General features: G+C 41.3%; 1 protein-coding gene across 1 annotated transcript in view; it reads right to left on the bottom strand.

Moving 5' to 3' along the window:
- Positions 1 to 6,935: 6,935 nt before the first annotated feature.
- The window catches only part of RO60 (Ro60, Y RNA binding protein), a 35,393-nt gene continuing 29,007 nt past the window's right edge, over positions 6,936 to 13,321 (bottom strand). The window contains exons 7-9 of the mRNA XM_034778322.1: positions 12,046 to 12,159; positions 10,011 to 10,157; positions 6,936 to 8,389 (exon numbers count right to left, since the gene is read on the bottom strand). Coding sequence (XP_034634213.1) covers positions 8,237 to 8,389; positions 10,011 to 10,157; positions 12,046 to 12,159 — 414 coding nt within the window. The 3' untranslated portion in view covers positions 6,936 to 8,236. The remainder of the gene's footprint in view (positions 8,390 to 10,010; positions 10,158 to 12,045; positions 12,160 to 13,321) is intronic.

Below are 13,321 nucleotides of genomic sequence, written 5' to 3'. Positions count from 1 at the left end.
TGCGAACAACAATATTAACTTGATACAGTCATCTCTCCTCTTTGGTGAAAAGGTAATTCAGTATATTTATCATAAATAATTTAATTCTAAATAAACTTTGGCAATTACACCTTTAGCTCACACATTTTAATAGTTTTTTTTTTAATGTTACTGTAACAATTAGACTAGTTCTCACCCACACACACATCCACGCTCCAATTTGCAAATTATCTTGACCTATTCATTCTGCAGACTAGAAACTGTTGGGTTACTGGAATTAAGACTAAAAAACATATGCTCTATGCGCCCAATCTTTGGGTTCAGAACCATAAGCTAAAAGAGAATGAGGTGAGTGGCACTACGTCTTCGGCCTGGTCTACACTAGGAGGTTATGTTGAATTTAGCAGCGTTAAATCAAATTAACCCTGCACCTGTCCACACAACGAAGCTATTTAGTTCGACACAGAGGTCTCTTAAATTCGATTTCTGTACTCCTCCCCAACGAGGGGAGTAGTGCTAAATTCGACATGTCCATATCGAATTAGGGTAGGTGTGGATGGAAATAGATGCTAATAGCTCCGGGAGCTATCCCACAGTGCACCACTCTGTTGACGCTCTGGACAGCAGTCCGAGCTCGGATGCTTTGACCAGCCACACAGGAAAAGCCCCAGGAAAATTTGAATTCCTTTTCCTGTCTGGCCAGTTTGAATCTCATTTCCCGTTTGGACATCGTGGCGAGCTCAGCAGCACTGGCAATGATGCAGAGTTCTCCAGCAGAGGTAACCATGCAATCTCAGAATAGAAAGAGGGCCCCAGCATGGACTGATCGGGAAGTCTTGGATCTGAACGCTGTGTGGGGCGATGAGTCCGTGTTTTCGGAGCTGCGATCAAAAAGACGGAATGCAAAGATCAACGAGAAGATCTCAAAAGCCATGAGAGAGAGAGGATACAGCCGGGATGCAATGCAGTGCCGCGTGAAAATCAAGAAGCTGAGACAAGCATACCAGAAGACCAAAGACTCAAACGGACGCTCCGGATCCCAGCCCCAGACATGCCGTTTCTACGAGGCACTGCATTCCATTCTAGGTGCGGCCGCCACCATTACCCCACCACTGACCGTGGACTCTGAGGATGGGATATTGTCCACGGCCGCTTCCTCAGAGATGTTAGCGGACGGGGAAGATGAGGAAGGTGAGGAAGAGGACGAGGCAGTCGACAGCACTTACAACGCTGATTTCCCAGACAGACAGGATCTCATCACCCTCACAGAGATACCCTACCAACCATCCCCAGGCGTTAACCCAGACCCTGAATCAGGGGAAGGATCAGTCAGTAAGTGTTTTAAACATGTAAACATTTATTTTGAACAGAACAGGAATATTAACAATGGGTTTTTCATGATTTGTTTGCCCTAGGCGCTCTACTTTTTAGTCCTTGGCAGTGCAGCTACTGGAAAAGAAGTTCTATATGTCCGGGGATAGAGCTGAAATCCTCATGGAACATCTCCACGAAGCTCTCCTGGAGGTAATTGGAAAGCCTTTGCATGAGGTTCCTGGGGAGAGCGACCTTATTGTGTCCTCTGTGGTAGGAAACTTTTCCTCGCCAGGCTATCATCAAGTACTCTAGGATCATTGCCTTGCAGAGCATGGCGGCATACGGCCCTGGTTTTTGCTGGCTTTCACGCAGCATGCGTTCTTTCTCGGTCTAACAAATTCTCAGCAGAGTGATGTCAATCATGGTGACCTGCTTAGAATTAGGGGAATGTTACTATTGGGACTGCTTGCCTGTTCCTTTACAGAACTCTCACCAGCGGTTTACAGCCACGCAGTGGAGGCGGGAGAGGGGCAGCATACAGGGATCTTTCCCGGGGACAGCCACGAGGAGGTGGGACAGGGGCAGAGTTCATGCTTGCTGGATTGCCGGCAGCAGGAACTGGCCAACGATAGGAGCATTGCTTTGAACGTGAAAGAAGGGCACAGCTATACTTTAAGTTTTAATCAGCCAAAAGTCTACGGCTTACCATGTCAGCCTGCTACCCGAATTCCGCTGTCCTGCCCCGCTTGTCTGATCTCCACTGCAAGACCCCAGGCACTGAATGCAAAGGCCGAAAATTTGACTTTGTCCTGAGTGCGCATGTGATAGGTGCTGTGCATGGTCTTGTTCAGAGAAAGACTATGTTCATTGTTGACAAAAAATTATCTTTGTGAGGAATTCACTCCCTTTTTCCCATCCCACAGCTGCGAATATCTCCCGACCTACCCTGGCATCCCCCTCGCAGAGGCTGGCGCAGATTAGACGGAGAAAGAAAGGGACACGGGACGACATGTTCTCAGAACTTATGAGCTGCTCCCGAGCCGATGCGGCCCAGCAGACCCAGTGGAGGGAGAACATGTCGCAATACCAGCGAGCACACAGCGAACAGGAGGAGAGGTGGTGGCAGGAAGACCAGCAGGCTACTCAAACGCTGCTTGGACTAATGAGGGAGCAAACGGACACGCTCCGGCGCCTTGTGGATGTTCTGCAGGACCGGAGGCAGGAGGACAGAGCCCTGCTGCAGTCTCTCTCTAACCGCCCTCCCCCGCCACAAACTCCCATACCCCCCTCACCCAAAGTCCCAAGAAGGAGGGACGGCAGGGGCCGTGAAAACTGTCACTCCACCCCTGCACACTGCTCAAGTACCAGAAGGCTCTCATTCCCAAAAATTTGATAAGTCCTTTCCTTCCCGCCTCACCCAAGCCCCCGTCCCAGTTTCATCCCCTAACTGTGTAGTTGCTAATAAAAGATACGTTTCTGTTAATTACTGTTTCCATCATTTTCTTTTAGGTGAGAGTGTGTTTGAAGGGGGGGGAAGGGGATTGGTAATTGGAGAGGACAGTCACCTTTACCAGGGTACACACACAGGGGCAGGTTCAGCAGAAGGTCACACACACATTGCAGTCACTAGGCACCCTGGTCAGTCTGGGAGGCGGTTTTCATGTTCTGTGTGGGGGGGAGGGGCATGTGACTTTGTGGCGGGGGAGGGCGGATAGAGATCTTATGCAGCGGTCCTTATCCTGGATCACAGAGCCATGCAGCAGGAGATCTGTAACCGTCCTCCCCCGCCACAAAGTCACATAGCCCCCACACAGAGTCCCGAAAAGGAGGGGTGGCAGGCTCTGTTGAAACAACCAGTCCACCACTGCGGACCACTCTAGGAGCAGGAGCCTGTCATTCCTCGAGTTTAGAAGCCTTCTTTCCATCACTACGCCCGCTCCCCACCACAGTCTGTGTCCCAGTTCCAACACTTTATTGCAAAATCCGTAATAAAGAAAACTGTGTTCATTAACAAAGTTCCATTTATTTTATTTTTAAACGTGTGTCGGAAGGGGGGGGGAATGGGGTGAACGGGGGTATGTAGCTGCAGAGGATAGTCAAGAGTAAGTGGGTAAAGAAACGGGGGGAGGTTCAGCTTCTCTTTAAACACACTTAATAGTCAGAGGTTACCCTGCTCACTGAGGAACCTAGCTTTCAAAGACTCCCGGATGCACAGCGCATCCCGCTGGGCTCTTCTAATCGCACGGTTGGCTGGCTGGGCGTAATCAGCAGCCAGGCTATTTGCCTCAACCTTCCACCCCACCATAAACGTCTTTCCCTTGCTCTCACAGAGATTGTGGAGCACACAGCAAGCTGCAATAACAATGGGGATATTGGTTTTGCTGAGATCAGAGTGAATCAGTAAGCTTCTCCATCTCCCCTTGAGACGTCCAAAAGCACACTCCACCACCATTCTGCACTTGCTCAGACAGTAGTTGAAGAGTTCTTTTTCAGTGTCCAGGGCGCCTGTATAGGGCTTCATGAGCCACGGCATTAGCAGGTAGACTGGGTCCCCGAGGATCACTATAGGCATCTCCACATCCCCAACAGTTATTTTCTGGTCCGGGAAGTAAATACCTTCCTGCAGCCGTCTAAACAGACCAGAGTTCCTGAAAACACGAGCGTCATGAACCTTGCCCGGCCATCCTACGTTGATGTTGGTAAAAAGTCCCCTATGGTCCACCAGTGCTTGCAGCACCATTGAAAAGTAGCCCTTTCGGTTAATGTATTGGGTGGCCTGGTGGTCCGGTCCCAGGCTAGGGATGTGAGTTCCATCTATAGCCCCACCGCAGTTTGGGAATCCCATCGCGGCGAAGTCATCTATGATGACCTGGACGTTTCCAAGGGTCACTACCTTTGACAGCAGTACCTCAACGACTGCGTTGGCTACTTGCATCACAGCAACCCCCACGGTAGATTTGCCGACGCCAAAGCGATTCGCGACTGACTGGTAGCTGTCTGGCGTTGCAAGCTTCCAGAGGGCTATGGCCACTTGCTTCTGGACAATCAGGGCTGCTCGCATCCGGGTGTCCTTGCGCTTCAGGGCAGGGGACAGCAGCTCACAAAGTTCCAGGGAAGTTCCCTTCCGCATACGAAAGTTTCGCAGCCACTGTGATTCATCCCAGACATGCAGCACTATGCGGTCCCACCAGTCCGTGCTTGTTTCCCGGGCCCAGAATCTCCATTCCACAGCATCAACATGACCCATTGCCACCATGATGTTCACGACGCGGGGTCCCGTGCTTTGTGAGAGGTCTGTGCCAGTCTCCGACTTCATGTCCTCACCGCGCTGCCATAGCCTCCTCACCCGATTTCTCAGCATCTGCCTCTGGAAAAGATGGATGATAAGGTGCGAGGTGTTGACAATGGCCATAACTGCAGCGATGGTTGCAGAGGGCTCCATGCTCGCAGTTCTGTGGCGTCCGCGCTGTCACTCACCAGAAAAGTGCGCGAACTGATTGCCTGCCGGCGCTTTCCGGGAGGGAGGGCGGGAGTGATGGTTGGATGACGACAGTTACCCAAAACCACCCTCGACACATTTTTTTCCCCAGCAGGCATTGGGGGCTCGACCCAGAATTCCAATGGGCAGCGGGGACTGCGGGATAGCTGCCCACAGTGCACCGATTCCAATGTCGACGCTTGCCCCGTTAGTGTGGACTCACAAAGTCGAATTACTGTCCTTAGTGTGGATACACACGTTCGACTTTGTAATATCGATTCCACATATTCGATTTAAGTACAATCGAACTACTCTCGTAGTGTAGACATACCCAGACTTGTGGGACTTCAACATGTACGCTAATACCGACCTTGTCAGTGTTAAACTTTCAGCTGTCCCTCTCTGTACTCTGGAAATCTTCAAGGAGAGGTTTAGGCGACAGCAGCCTCTCTGCGTTGCCTCCTGGCTCCTGCCAGAGGTAAGGCCTTTGCAGATCTCAATCAAACTGCTATTGGGGAAAAAGGACTCCTCTCTCTACACTTCCATGGAAGGAAGGCACAAACCCTACTCATCCACTAATGGAAACATTTGGGGAGGCAGCCCACATAGGGGACAATATAGTCCCACATAGAGGACAGTACAGTCCTATCAGTACAAACAAAACCAGTCAGAATATAAAATTGTACCCTATTAGTATCTTTCAATAGAGAGTAAGGTAAATACTTAGGTGCATATTCCATACTCCATCTTTTCAATAATGGAGAGGATATGACTAGAAGTGGTACACAATTCTAACAGATGTACTTAATGTCCTATTGACTGTACTGAATGTTTACCTTCACTCTGCTTATCTAGTTCAAGGATTTAGGTTTTCAACTGGGCTTATTTCAATGATTCAGTATTAGTGTAATTCTCCACTGTCAATCTGTCAGTACGGTCATTAGTCCAATCAAATCCTTTTAATTATCATAGGTTTGTGCAAAATTGCATAAGGTCATTTCACATTTTCTAAGTACACACCTTCCTAATTTTCCAATCCATGTAATTTTTATACTAAAACACTAGACTCTTATTACTTCCCAATAAGAAACTGTACTTACAACACCTACCCAGTTTTCATTAACATTTCTGGCTCAGCAGTAAACATTTTTATTAAATATTCAACTATTGTGTGATTTAGAAAAATTACTATATTAAAACAAAAAACCGACCACTGCCTTTATTTGAAATAACTAACAACGTCTTGATAGAGTATATTCCCCACGTTCTTTGTACCTCTTTTGCAGGAGGCTTGAAAATGTCAGGGAATTTCTCACTCCAAAAGGATAGGTTACAAGGAGAAAAACAAGATGGGGGAGCTGCCTCTTGAAATTCCTTTACAAAGAAAGCAATGGAGTTGCTTCTGGATGTGGTCACCTGAAAAAACTGTTAATAACCTCGCATTTTGAAAACTTTATTCTACTACCAATGATTAACTGCAAGAAGTTCCATTCACTTTGACTGAAAGGCACTACTCCATTACCACCAGTTCTTCAAATGACATAATTTTAAAAAACAGCTCAAGTGCTGTCCGTGTAAAATTCATGACAGAGTGGGATTCTTCACTGTTCTGATTAATCCTCGAAGTAGGGCATACATGGGTAGTATGACACCTTGAACATCAGTCTGACTAACTGAGGCAGTAAGCCTGGGGCATGCAGTCACCCATCTGATATTTTAAATATTGTCAGAGTCTAAAATCTCCATCCTACAAATACTAACTTAGAACTTATTTTCTTTATACTTTAAACATATTGAATGAGATCAAGAGTTTATCCATTGTTCAAATGTGAACACCTGCTTTACATCTCAAAGCATATTTTCAGCACAGCAACAGAAGTGTGATGTATTATTTACTATAATTAGCTTATTTTATAACTACAATCTTTTTCAAACAAACACCAAATTACTCTTTTAAAATAACCACAGCTAGCAGGACTAGGGTGACCAGATGTCCTGATTTTATAGGGACAGTCCCGATTTTTGTGTCTTTTTCTTATATAGGCTCCTATTACTGCCACCTCCATCCCAATTTTTCACATTTGCTGTCTGGTCACCCTAAGCAGGACACTGACAGCCACATGCATACAATTTAGGGAAAGATGTAAAGTATTACTAAAAAACCTTAAAGATAAAACTTGTGTTTTTTATCTGTGACATTTTGATATTATATAATCGCATTACTATTAATCCCTGCTCTAAAACAGAGTCAAGAAGTTACCTGTAGACATAACTTTCTCCCCTATGTCTTTTGGCCTCTTCTTTCTTTATTGTCATACAGAAGATTAAAACTCTCATTTCCAATACATTGCTAAACAAGTAAGATTTTGACTGTTAAGAGGGCAGCTGTATAATGCAGAAAGATCATTGTAAGAATGTCACTATGAAGTAGACATAGTTTTGAAAATAGATTACGGATTTAATTTCTTTTTAAAAATCAGAAAAAAAAAATTAATCTTTAAACAGATTAAATGCCATGAAGTGCTCTGCTTTTTTAGGGTAAGATTTCTTCAAAAGAATGAGCAGATAATACAGAAATTAACAGCTAATTTTTTTCTGATTATGATGACCAAAACTGAAGAGTTAAATGCATCTGAATTAGTGTGTTAATCTTCCTCATCAAAAAAGCACTTGAAACCTCAGCAAGCTATTACTTTGGAGGATGGGACTTCAGGGATCCTCTTTTGCTAAAAAGAGTTTGTACAGATTTCTTACAAAGGATACAAATTCCACAATAGTGCTGCTGAAATTGCAATGTACAAAAACTGCCTTTCAATTTACCAAAAAAGTTACATATTTTATTTTAGAAGATCCAGATAGTAATCTGTTCAGAAAAAGTCTGATTATCACAATTTAGTCACATATTTCCACTTTCACTTTGTCAGTATAAAATTTGACAAGTAACTTTTACACTCCATCACAGTTACATGGTCTAGTGCACTCCAGAAAATAATTTCTCTTTTATAGATTTGAAACTGAACAATGGAAATGGTTGAATCTTATTCTTTTCAAATACAAAGATTAAAAAAAAAAAAAGTGAGTAAACTGCTGTTAAACTAACACTATTTAAAAACATTAACACCATTTCCCTTTCCTGCCCCCACTCCCAATACCAGAAGTAACTCATCAATTTATTATTGAAGACAAAGGCATTATACAGTGACAGAAAACCTTAGTATTGTTCAACTATTATAAATGAAATTAAATCATAAACTGTGTAGCAACATTTAGAACGCTTTCCCATTGTTATTTTTAAACTATGTGCAACAAAAAAAAGTAATAACTCATCTGCTTTTCTCTTTACAAAAAGGTATTCTGATATGTGCATCATGTGCCATATTTTAGTATAGTACATTTGGCTGGGAGTTCTCAGGGCAGAGTCTCTTGCCAGCAATGAACGCACTGTGAATAGCAGGTGCTCACAGATTAAATCAAATCCAAAGTGAAGTTGCGAATGACATCTAGAGCTCCTGTGTCAAAGCCACATATATCCAACATCCCTCTATCATCTGGGTCTGCTATGGTAAAGCCATTTGATGTCATTCCACAAACGATCAGTTTAGCTGGAATACCCATTTTCTAGAAGTAGGAAGGAAAGCAAATAAAGCATTTTCAGTACACCAGAAAATACACACGACAATTTATAAATCAGCTAGGGCCTAATCCTGCAGTCCTTACTCAGGTACTCCATAGTGCACTGATTCAGTGATGATGGCAGCAGGAGATTTCATGAATAAGGATTGCAAAATCTAGCTATTAATATTTTTTTAAACCAAAATAAAAGTCTTAGTTTGATTTATGTGAAAATTAAATAAATACAATCAGTTGCTTTTACCCACCACCAAAGCCTATGGACAGGAATACACAGTTAACCCACTTTTCAGCACAGACTATTTCAAATGGAAACATTTAAATTTTCTATGGACTACATTTTATATGACTGTTGTCAGTAATGGCCATCCACTCATCTAATAAGAGGAATAGCTGCATTTATGGATAAAATAGCTCTTGCAGTCAGATCAGGTCTCAGCTCTGCCACAGACTTCTTGAAAAACAACAAGGAGTCTGGTGGCACCTTAAAGACTAACAGATTGATTTGGGCATAAGCTTTCGAAAGCTTATGCCCAAATAAATCTGTTAGTCTTTAAGGTGCCACCAGACTCCTTGTTGTTTTTGTAGATACAGACTAACACGGCTACCCCCTGATACTTGACACAGACTTCTTGGTGACCCTTGGTCTAGTCATTCAACATCTCTGCCTCAATTTTACCCAACTGCAGAACAGAGGTAACACTTACCTACCTCACAAGGGTGCTGTGGTGATTAAGTTTTTAGTGTTTGTGAAGAACTCTGAGGTCCTCACATGAGTTATATAAAGTAAAAGGTATAATATGAATATAAATTAAATCTCTTTCCTACAGAGGATGTCAAAGATCTATTATATTCAGAATTTGAACAACATTTCATTACAGTGGAACATATTTATATTGAAGTAATTTTTCTGCAGTTTGACTTCATTATAAGTGAAGTTTCATTTCAAATCGACTTATAGGGAGAAAGCCTACAGAGCTTACAAGATCAGCACAAGAAAAGCTACTGGAGGCTAGTAGCCTGCCGAGCTAATAACTTCAGTAGCTTTCCTCCTGAAAAGATAATAAGCAACATAAGCTCTGTTTCAGTGGCTTTTTCACTCCTGTTGATCTGCCTTCTTTGCAGGCTCCCATAATCTCATACTGGCAGCTATTTCTATACAAGTTTTTACTTCATTACTGAAAACAACTCTATCCCAAAGCACTGAGGAATATCAGAACTTCACTTTTTTTTTCTGTACAAGTAGAATTTCACTGATTTACCAAACATATATCCAATAGAAAAGTTCAAAAATTCACTAAGCATGTCAAATTTTGTTACAGAAACTTAAACACAGGATGTAAATATTGGGCCAATAATTAATGAGAAATTTTTATCTGAAAATTGCTGTTTTTTCCCCCCAAGATTTATCTGCAACGAATGCCATTCATTTCTCCCTGAGTGTACAAAGATTCGAAGAATGAACCTTTTTTTCTGTAATACAAAAGCATACATCTATTGCATTAAACCACAAATGCTTTCGTCTCTAAAAGAAATTTCTGAACAATTTAATATTTTCCCACTATTGTATGAGAGAATAATGATACTGTATTATCAGAAGGTTATTTACCTCCCTGTACTCCTTCAGAGCAACTGCAGGATGAATATTTCCAGCAAAGGTCTCATTATCAGTGAACACAATAAAGACATCAGCAGCTGTGTGTGTTTTTTGAGCCCATATCATTGGAAGAGAACAATCAGTGCCACCCATTGGAATCTAAAAATACATAAGAATATTATTAAGAACTGTATAAGGCTCTTCACCATAAAATTCTGGAAGTATTACAGTGATATCTTATAAATATTATCCTTTCATATTAACAGCTATGATTAACTATCCAACACCAATGTGGCCCTGAATTGGATAATACAAAGGAGGACATGAGAAAGTTAACAGCTTTCCTACTTCTATCTACAATGTAGCATTCAATGGGTTACTCTTTCTTTGATATTAATTGCATGAGAAACATTGAACATAAAATGTATCAAAGTATATTTAAAAACAATTATGTTTATTTATAGAGCTGACTGAAAATATTTCAGTGATACAGTGTTTTGTTAGAAAATGCAGATTTATCAACTTGAAGTGTTTTGTTGAAAAATATTGGGTTTGAGGAACTTTTGATGAACTCAGGGTAGGATTCCAACAGTGAAACTAACTAGAATCATGTCAAGTTTAGTCAGTAGCTACTGGGTCCCAATAGCATATTTCCCCTTGGAATCACAATCTGTTGTTTCCAAAACAATTTTTTTTTCCAGAATTTTCAGTTTGTGAGAAATTTCTAAAAATTGGGTTTCATTGCTACCCGAAATGAAATACTGAAATTTCAAAATACTGAAATTTCTATATAAAAATTTCAAATGTCAAAATATTGAAAGTTCCCACAAACTGGAAATTTCAAGTTTCAGCCAGCTCTAGATATTTAGAAAGTAGTCAAAAAGAATTTATGAGCAATTATGGATAAACTGAATGTAAATTTCTCTGAGGATGGTTCTTTTGGGGGGAGGGGAGGGGGAAGGGAGGGAACCTTAACCAAAATGATAAGGGACTCAAGTATAGCTTACAAGCAACTCAATACATTGAATTTAGCTTTAAAAAACTATGTTTAACTTGAGTGGGTTTGAGATGGATGTAGAGGAAATATGATACCTCAAGAATATGAAGCACAGACTTTACCCTTCAACAAAATTGGCCAGTGCCAACAAAATTGAAAACATACAGAAAAATAAGGAGTAGCAACATAAAGGGAAAATTAATAAGTTTAGTAATCAAGAAAAGTCTTTCTGATGGCAGACAGACAGTGAAGTTTTTTTCCTTACAACTTACTTATGACGACTAACTCAGCAGGCCCCACCCTGCAATGCAAGATGCATGTCCACTGAAATCAGTGGAGTTCCAAATGGGTGCACAAGTCTACCTGTGCTCATCAAATTGTAGGACTGGGCCCTGGATTTTGGCCTTTTTTACTCAATACTGTAATTGGAGGCTAACCTAACCACTGATGTCAACTGGAGTCTTATCCAGCTGCAATGGGCTTTGGATACGTGACCAGAGGAGTTTATTTCCCAGAAATTGATAAATTTTTTGGCACGTGCTGTTGTAAAGCACAAGTTAACAGCACTGAAAAATATGAATTAGAACATTGCAGTGACTATGCAGAATTGAAGATATAAAGATGACTGTTTATACAGTTGCTTTGAAAATGTAAAGTATTTTATGTACTATATGCAGAAGCTTTTTTGGTAATATTATAAAAAAAAATTACACCATTTCGCCTTACAGAATTTATTGTTCTCATCTATTTTTTTAAGTTTATGAGATTATGTGCCAATACCACTTCTCTAAAATGAAGTGTAGAACTATTCAGATAGTAAAGTAATACGATTTACTTGACATAGCTTTTCAGTAGCAATCAGATATATTAAGAAAAGAAAAACAAGAAGAGTATTTTACTAAAATGTAGAATAAATTTACTACTAGGATTAATTAGAAAGCACAAATTAGAATGCAAATACTAAATCACTCAAATTATGTCTTAATTTTTGGCAATAGATTTATCAGAATTATACAGTAACTACAGTACAACAAAACAGTCTTCACATACTTCAGACATTTTCAGTAATACTTGAGGTAATGTCATGTCTTTTGTCACTGGACAGGGGACCATTTCATGCGAAAAGGCAACAATATTGGAATCTTTCTCTGTGCGTGCAACAACCTGGGAGAAAAATAAGGTTTTGGGGAATTAGGTCAAGTATTTTAATTATATCACTTTGTAATTATCTGCAGATTGTTTGTTTTGTGATAATTCAACATATTTTCTACTAAAAACACAAAGCACAAAATTAAAATAATACAGATATGACTGACCCCCAAAAAAGTGAAGTTAATGTTTCAACTCTACCCTTAATTTGCACTGATATCCTAGAGTGCCTAAATATTGCAGCAATCCAAGAGGAACTAATGGACCTAATCACTATAACAAAAAAACACCTTAATTTTTAGTTTCTAGTTACAAAGTTAGAATTTTTTCTGTTTTCTCTCTCTTTCCTTTCTGTTATAGGAAACTGACTACATTTTGAAAATGGTACATTTCTATTTTTCTATATTCCTGAAATTTAAAAAAGCACAAGTAATTTCATTTTAAAGTTTAAGTTTTAAAAACAAATTGACTGCTATTTGAAAAGTGCACTGGAGTATTTTTCTATATTACATATCTCCAGCAAAGTAATTTTAAAACCTAAAAAGGAAAAAAGTATGTATTTTTCCCCCGATTTAAAACATTATCATCCTTTCTAAATTAACATTCCATATGTGTGAATACATTCCTCAAAACATGGCTTGCTGAGATGGATTCATGTATAAATATTTTCCCAAATCACTTTCAATTCAGTCTGCATTGTGCTGCAAGGAAAGTGATTTTAAGACAAAAGCAGCCTGAAGACTCCTCTAATATATGCTGGGTACCAGCCTAGTATTTAGGCTGCTCTTATTGATTCTGGTTACCAACAGTCTTCAGGGGCCTTTCTAGCAACCATGCATAAGGGTGTCCTGGCCATATCTTCTATACCAGAAGCCAGGAGGGGGTTGGCACAGAAGCTACTTTTGGTGTCCCTATGCCACTCACAGATTTCCACCATGCTTAAGGAATCCTCTAGTGGCATCTTGAAGACATCTTTGTGCCAGAAGAGCAGTACAATACTAGGGTTACCATACGTCCGGATTTTCCCGGACATGTCCGGCTTTTTGGGCTCCAAATCCCCGTCCGGGTGGGAAGCCCAAAAAGCTGGACATGTCCGGGAAAATCGGGGGGGGGGGGGGGGGGGGGGGGGGGGCGGGGGGGGGGGTTGGGGGGGGGGGGGGGGGGGGGGGCCCGGGGG

This window comes from Trachemys scripta, chromosome 8 (assembly GCF_013100865.1).
Source record: "Trachemys scripta elegans isolate TJP31775 chromosome 8, CAS_Tse_1.0, whole genome shotgun sequence".
Lineage (NCBI taxonomy): Eukaryota > Metazoa > Chordata > Testudines > Emydidae > Trachemys > Trachemys scripta.
The sequence above is the reverse complement of the archived record's forward strand: the minus strand, read 5'-3'. Positions and strand labels throughout refer to the sequence as shown.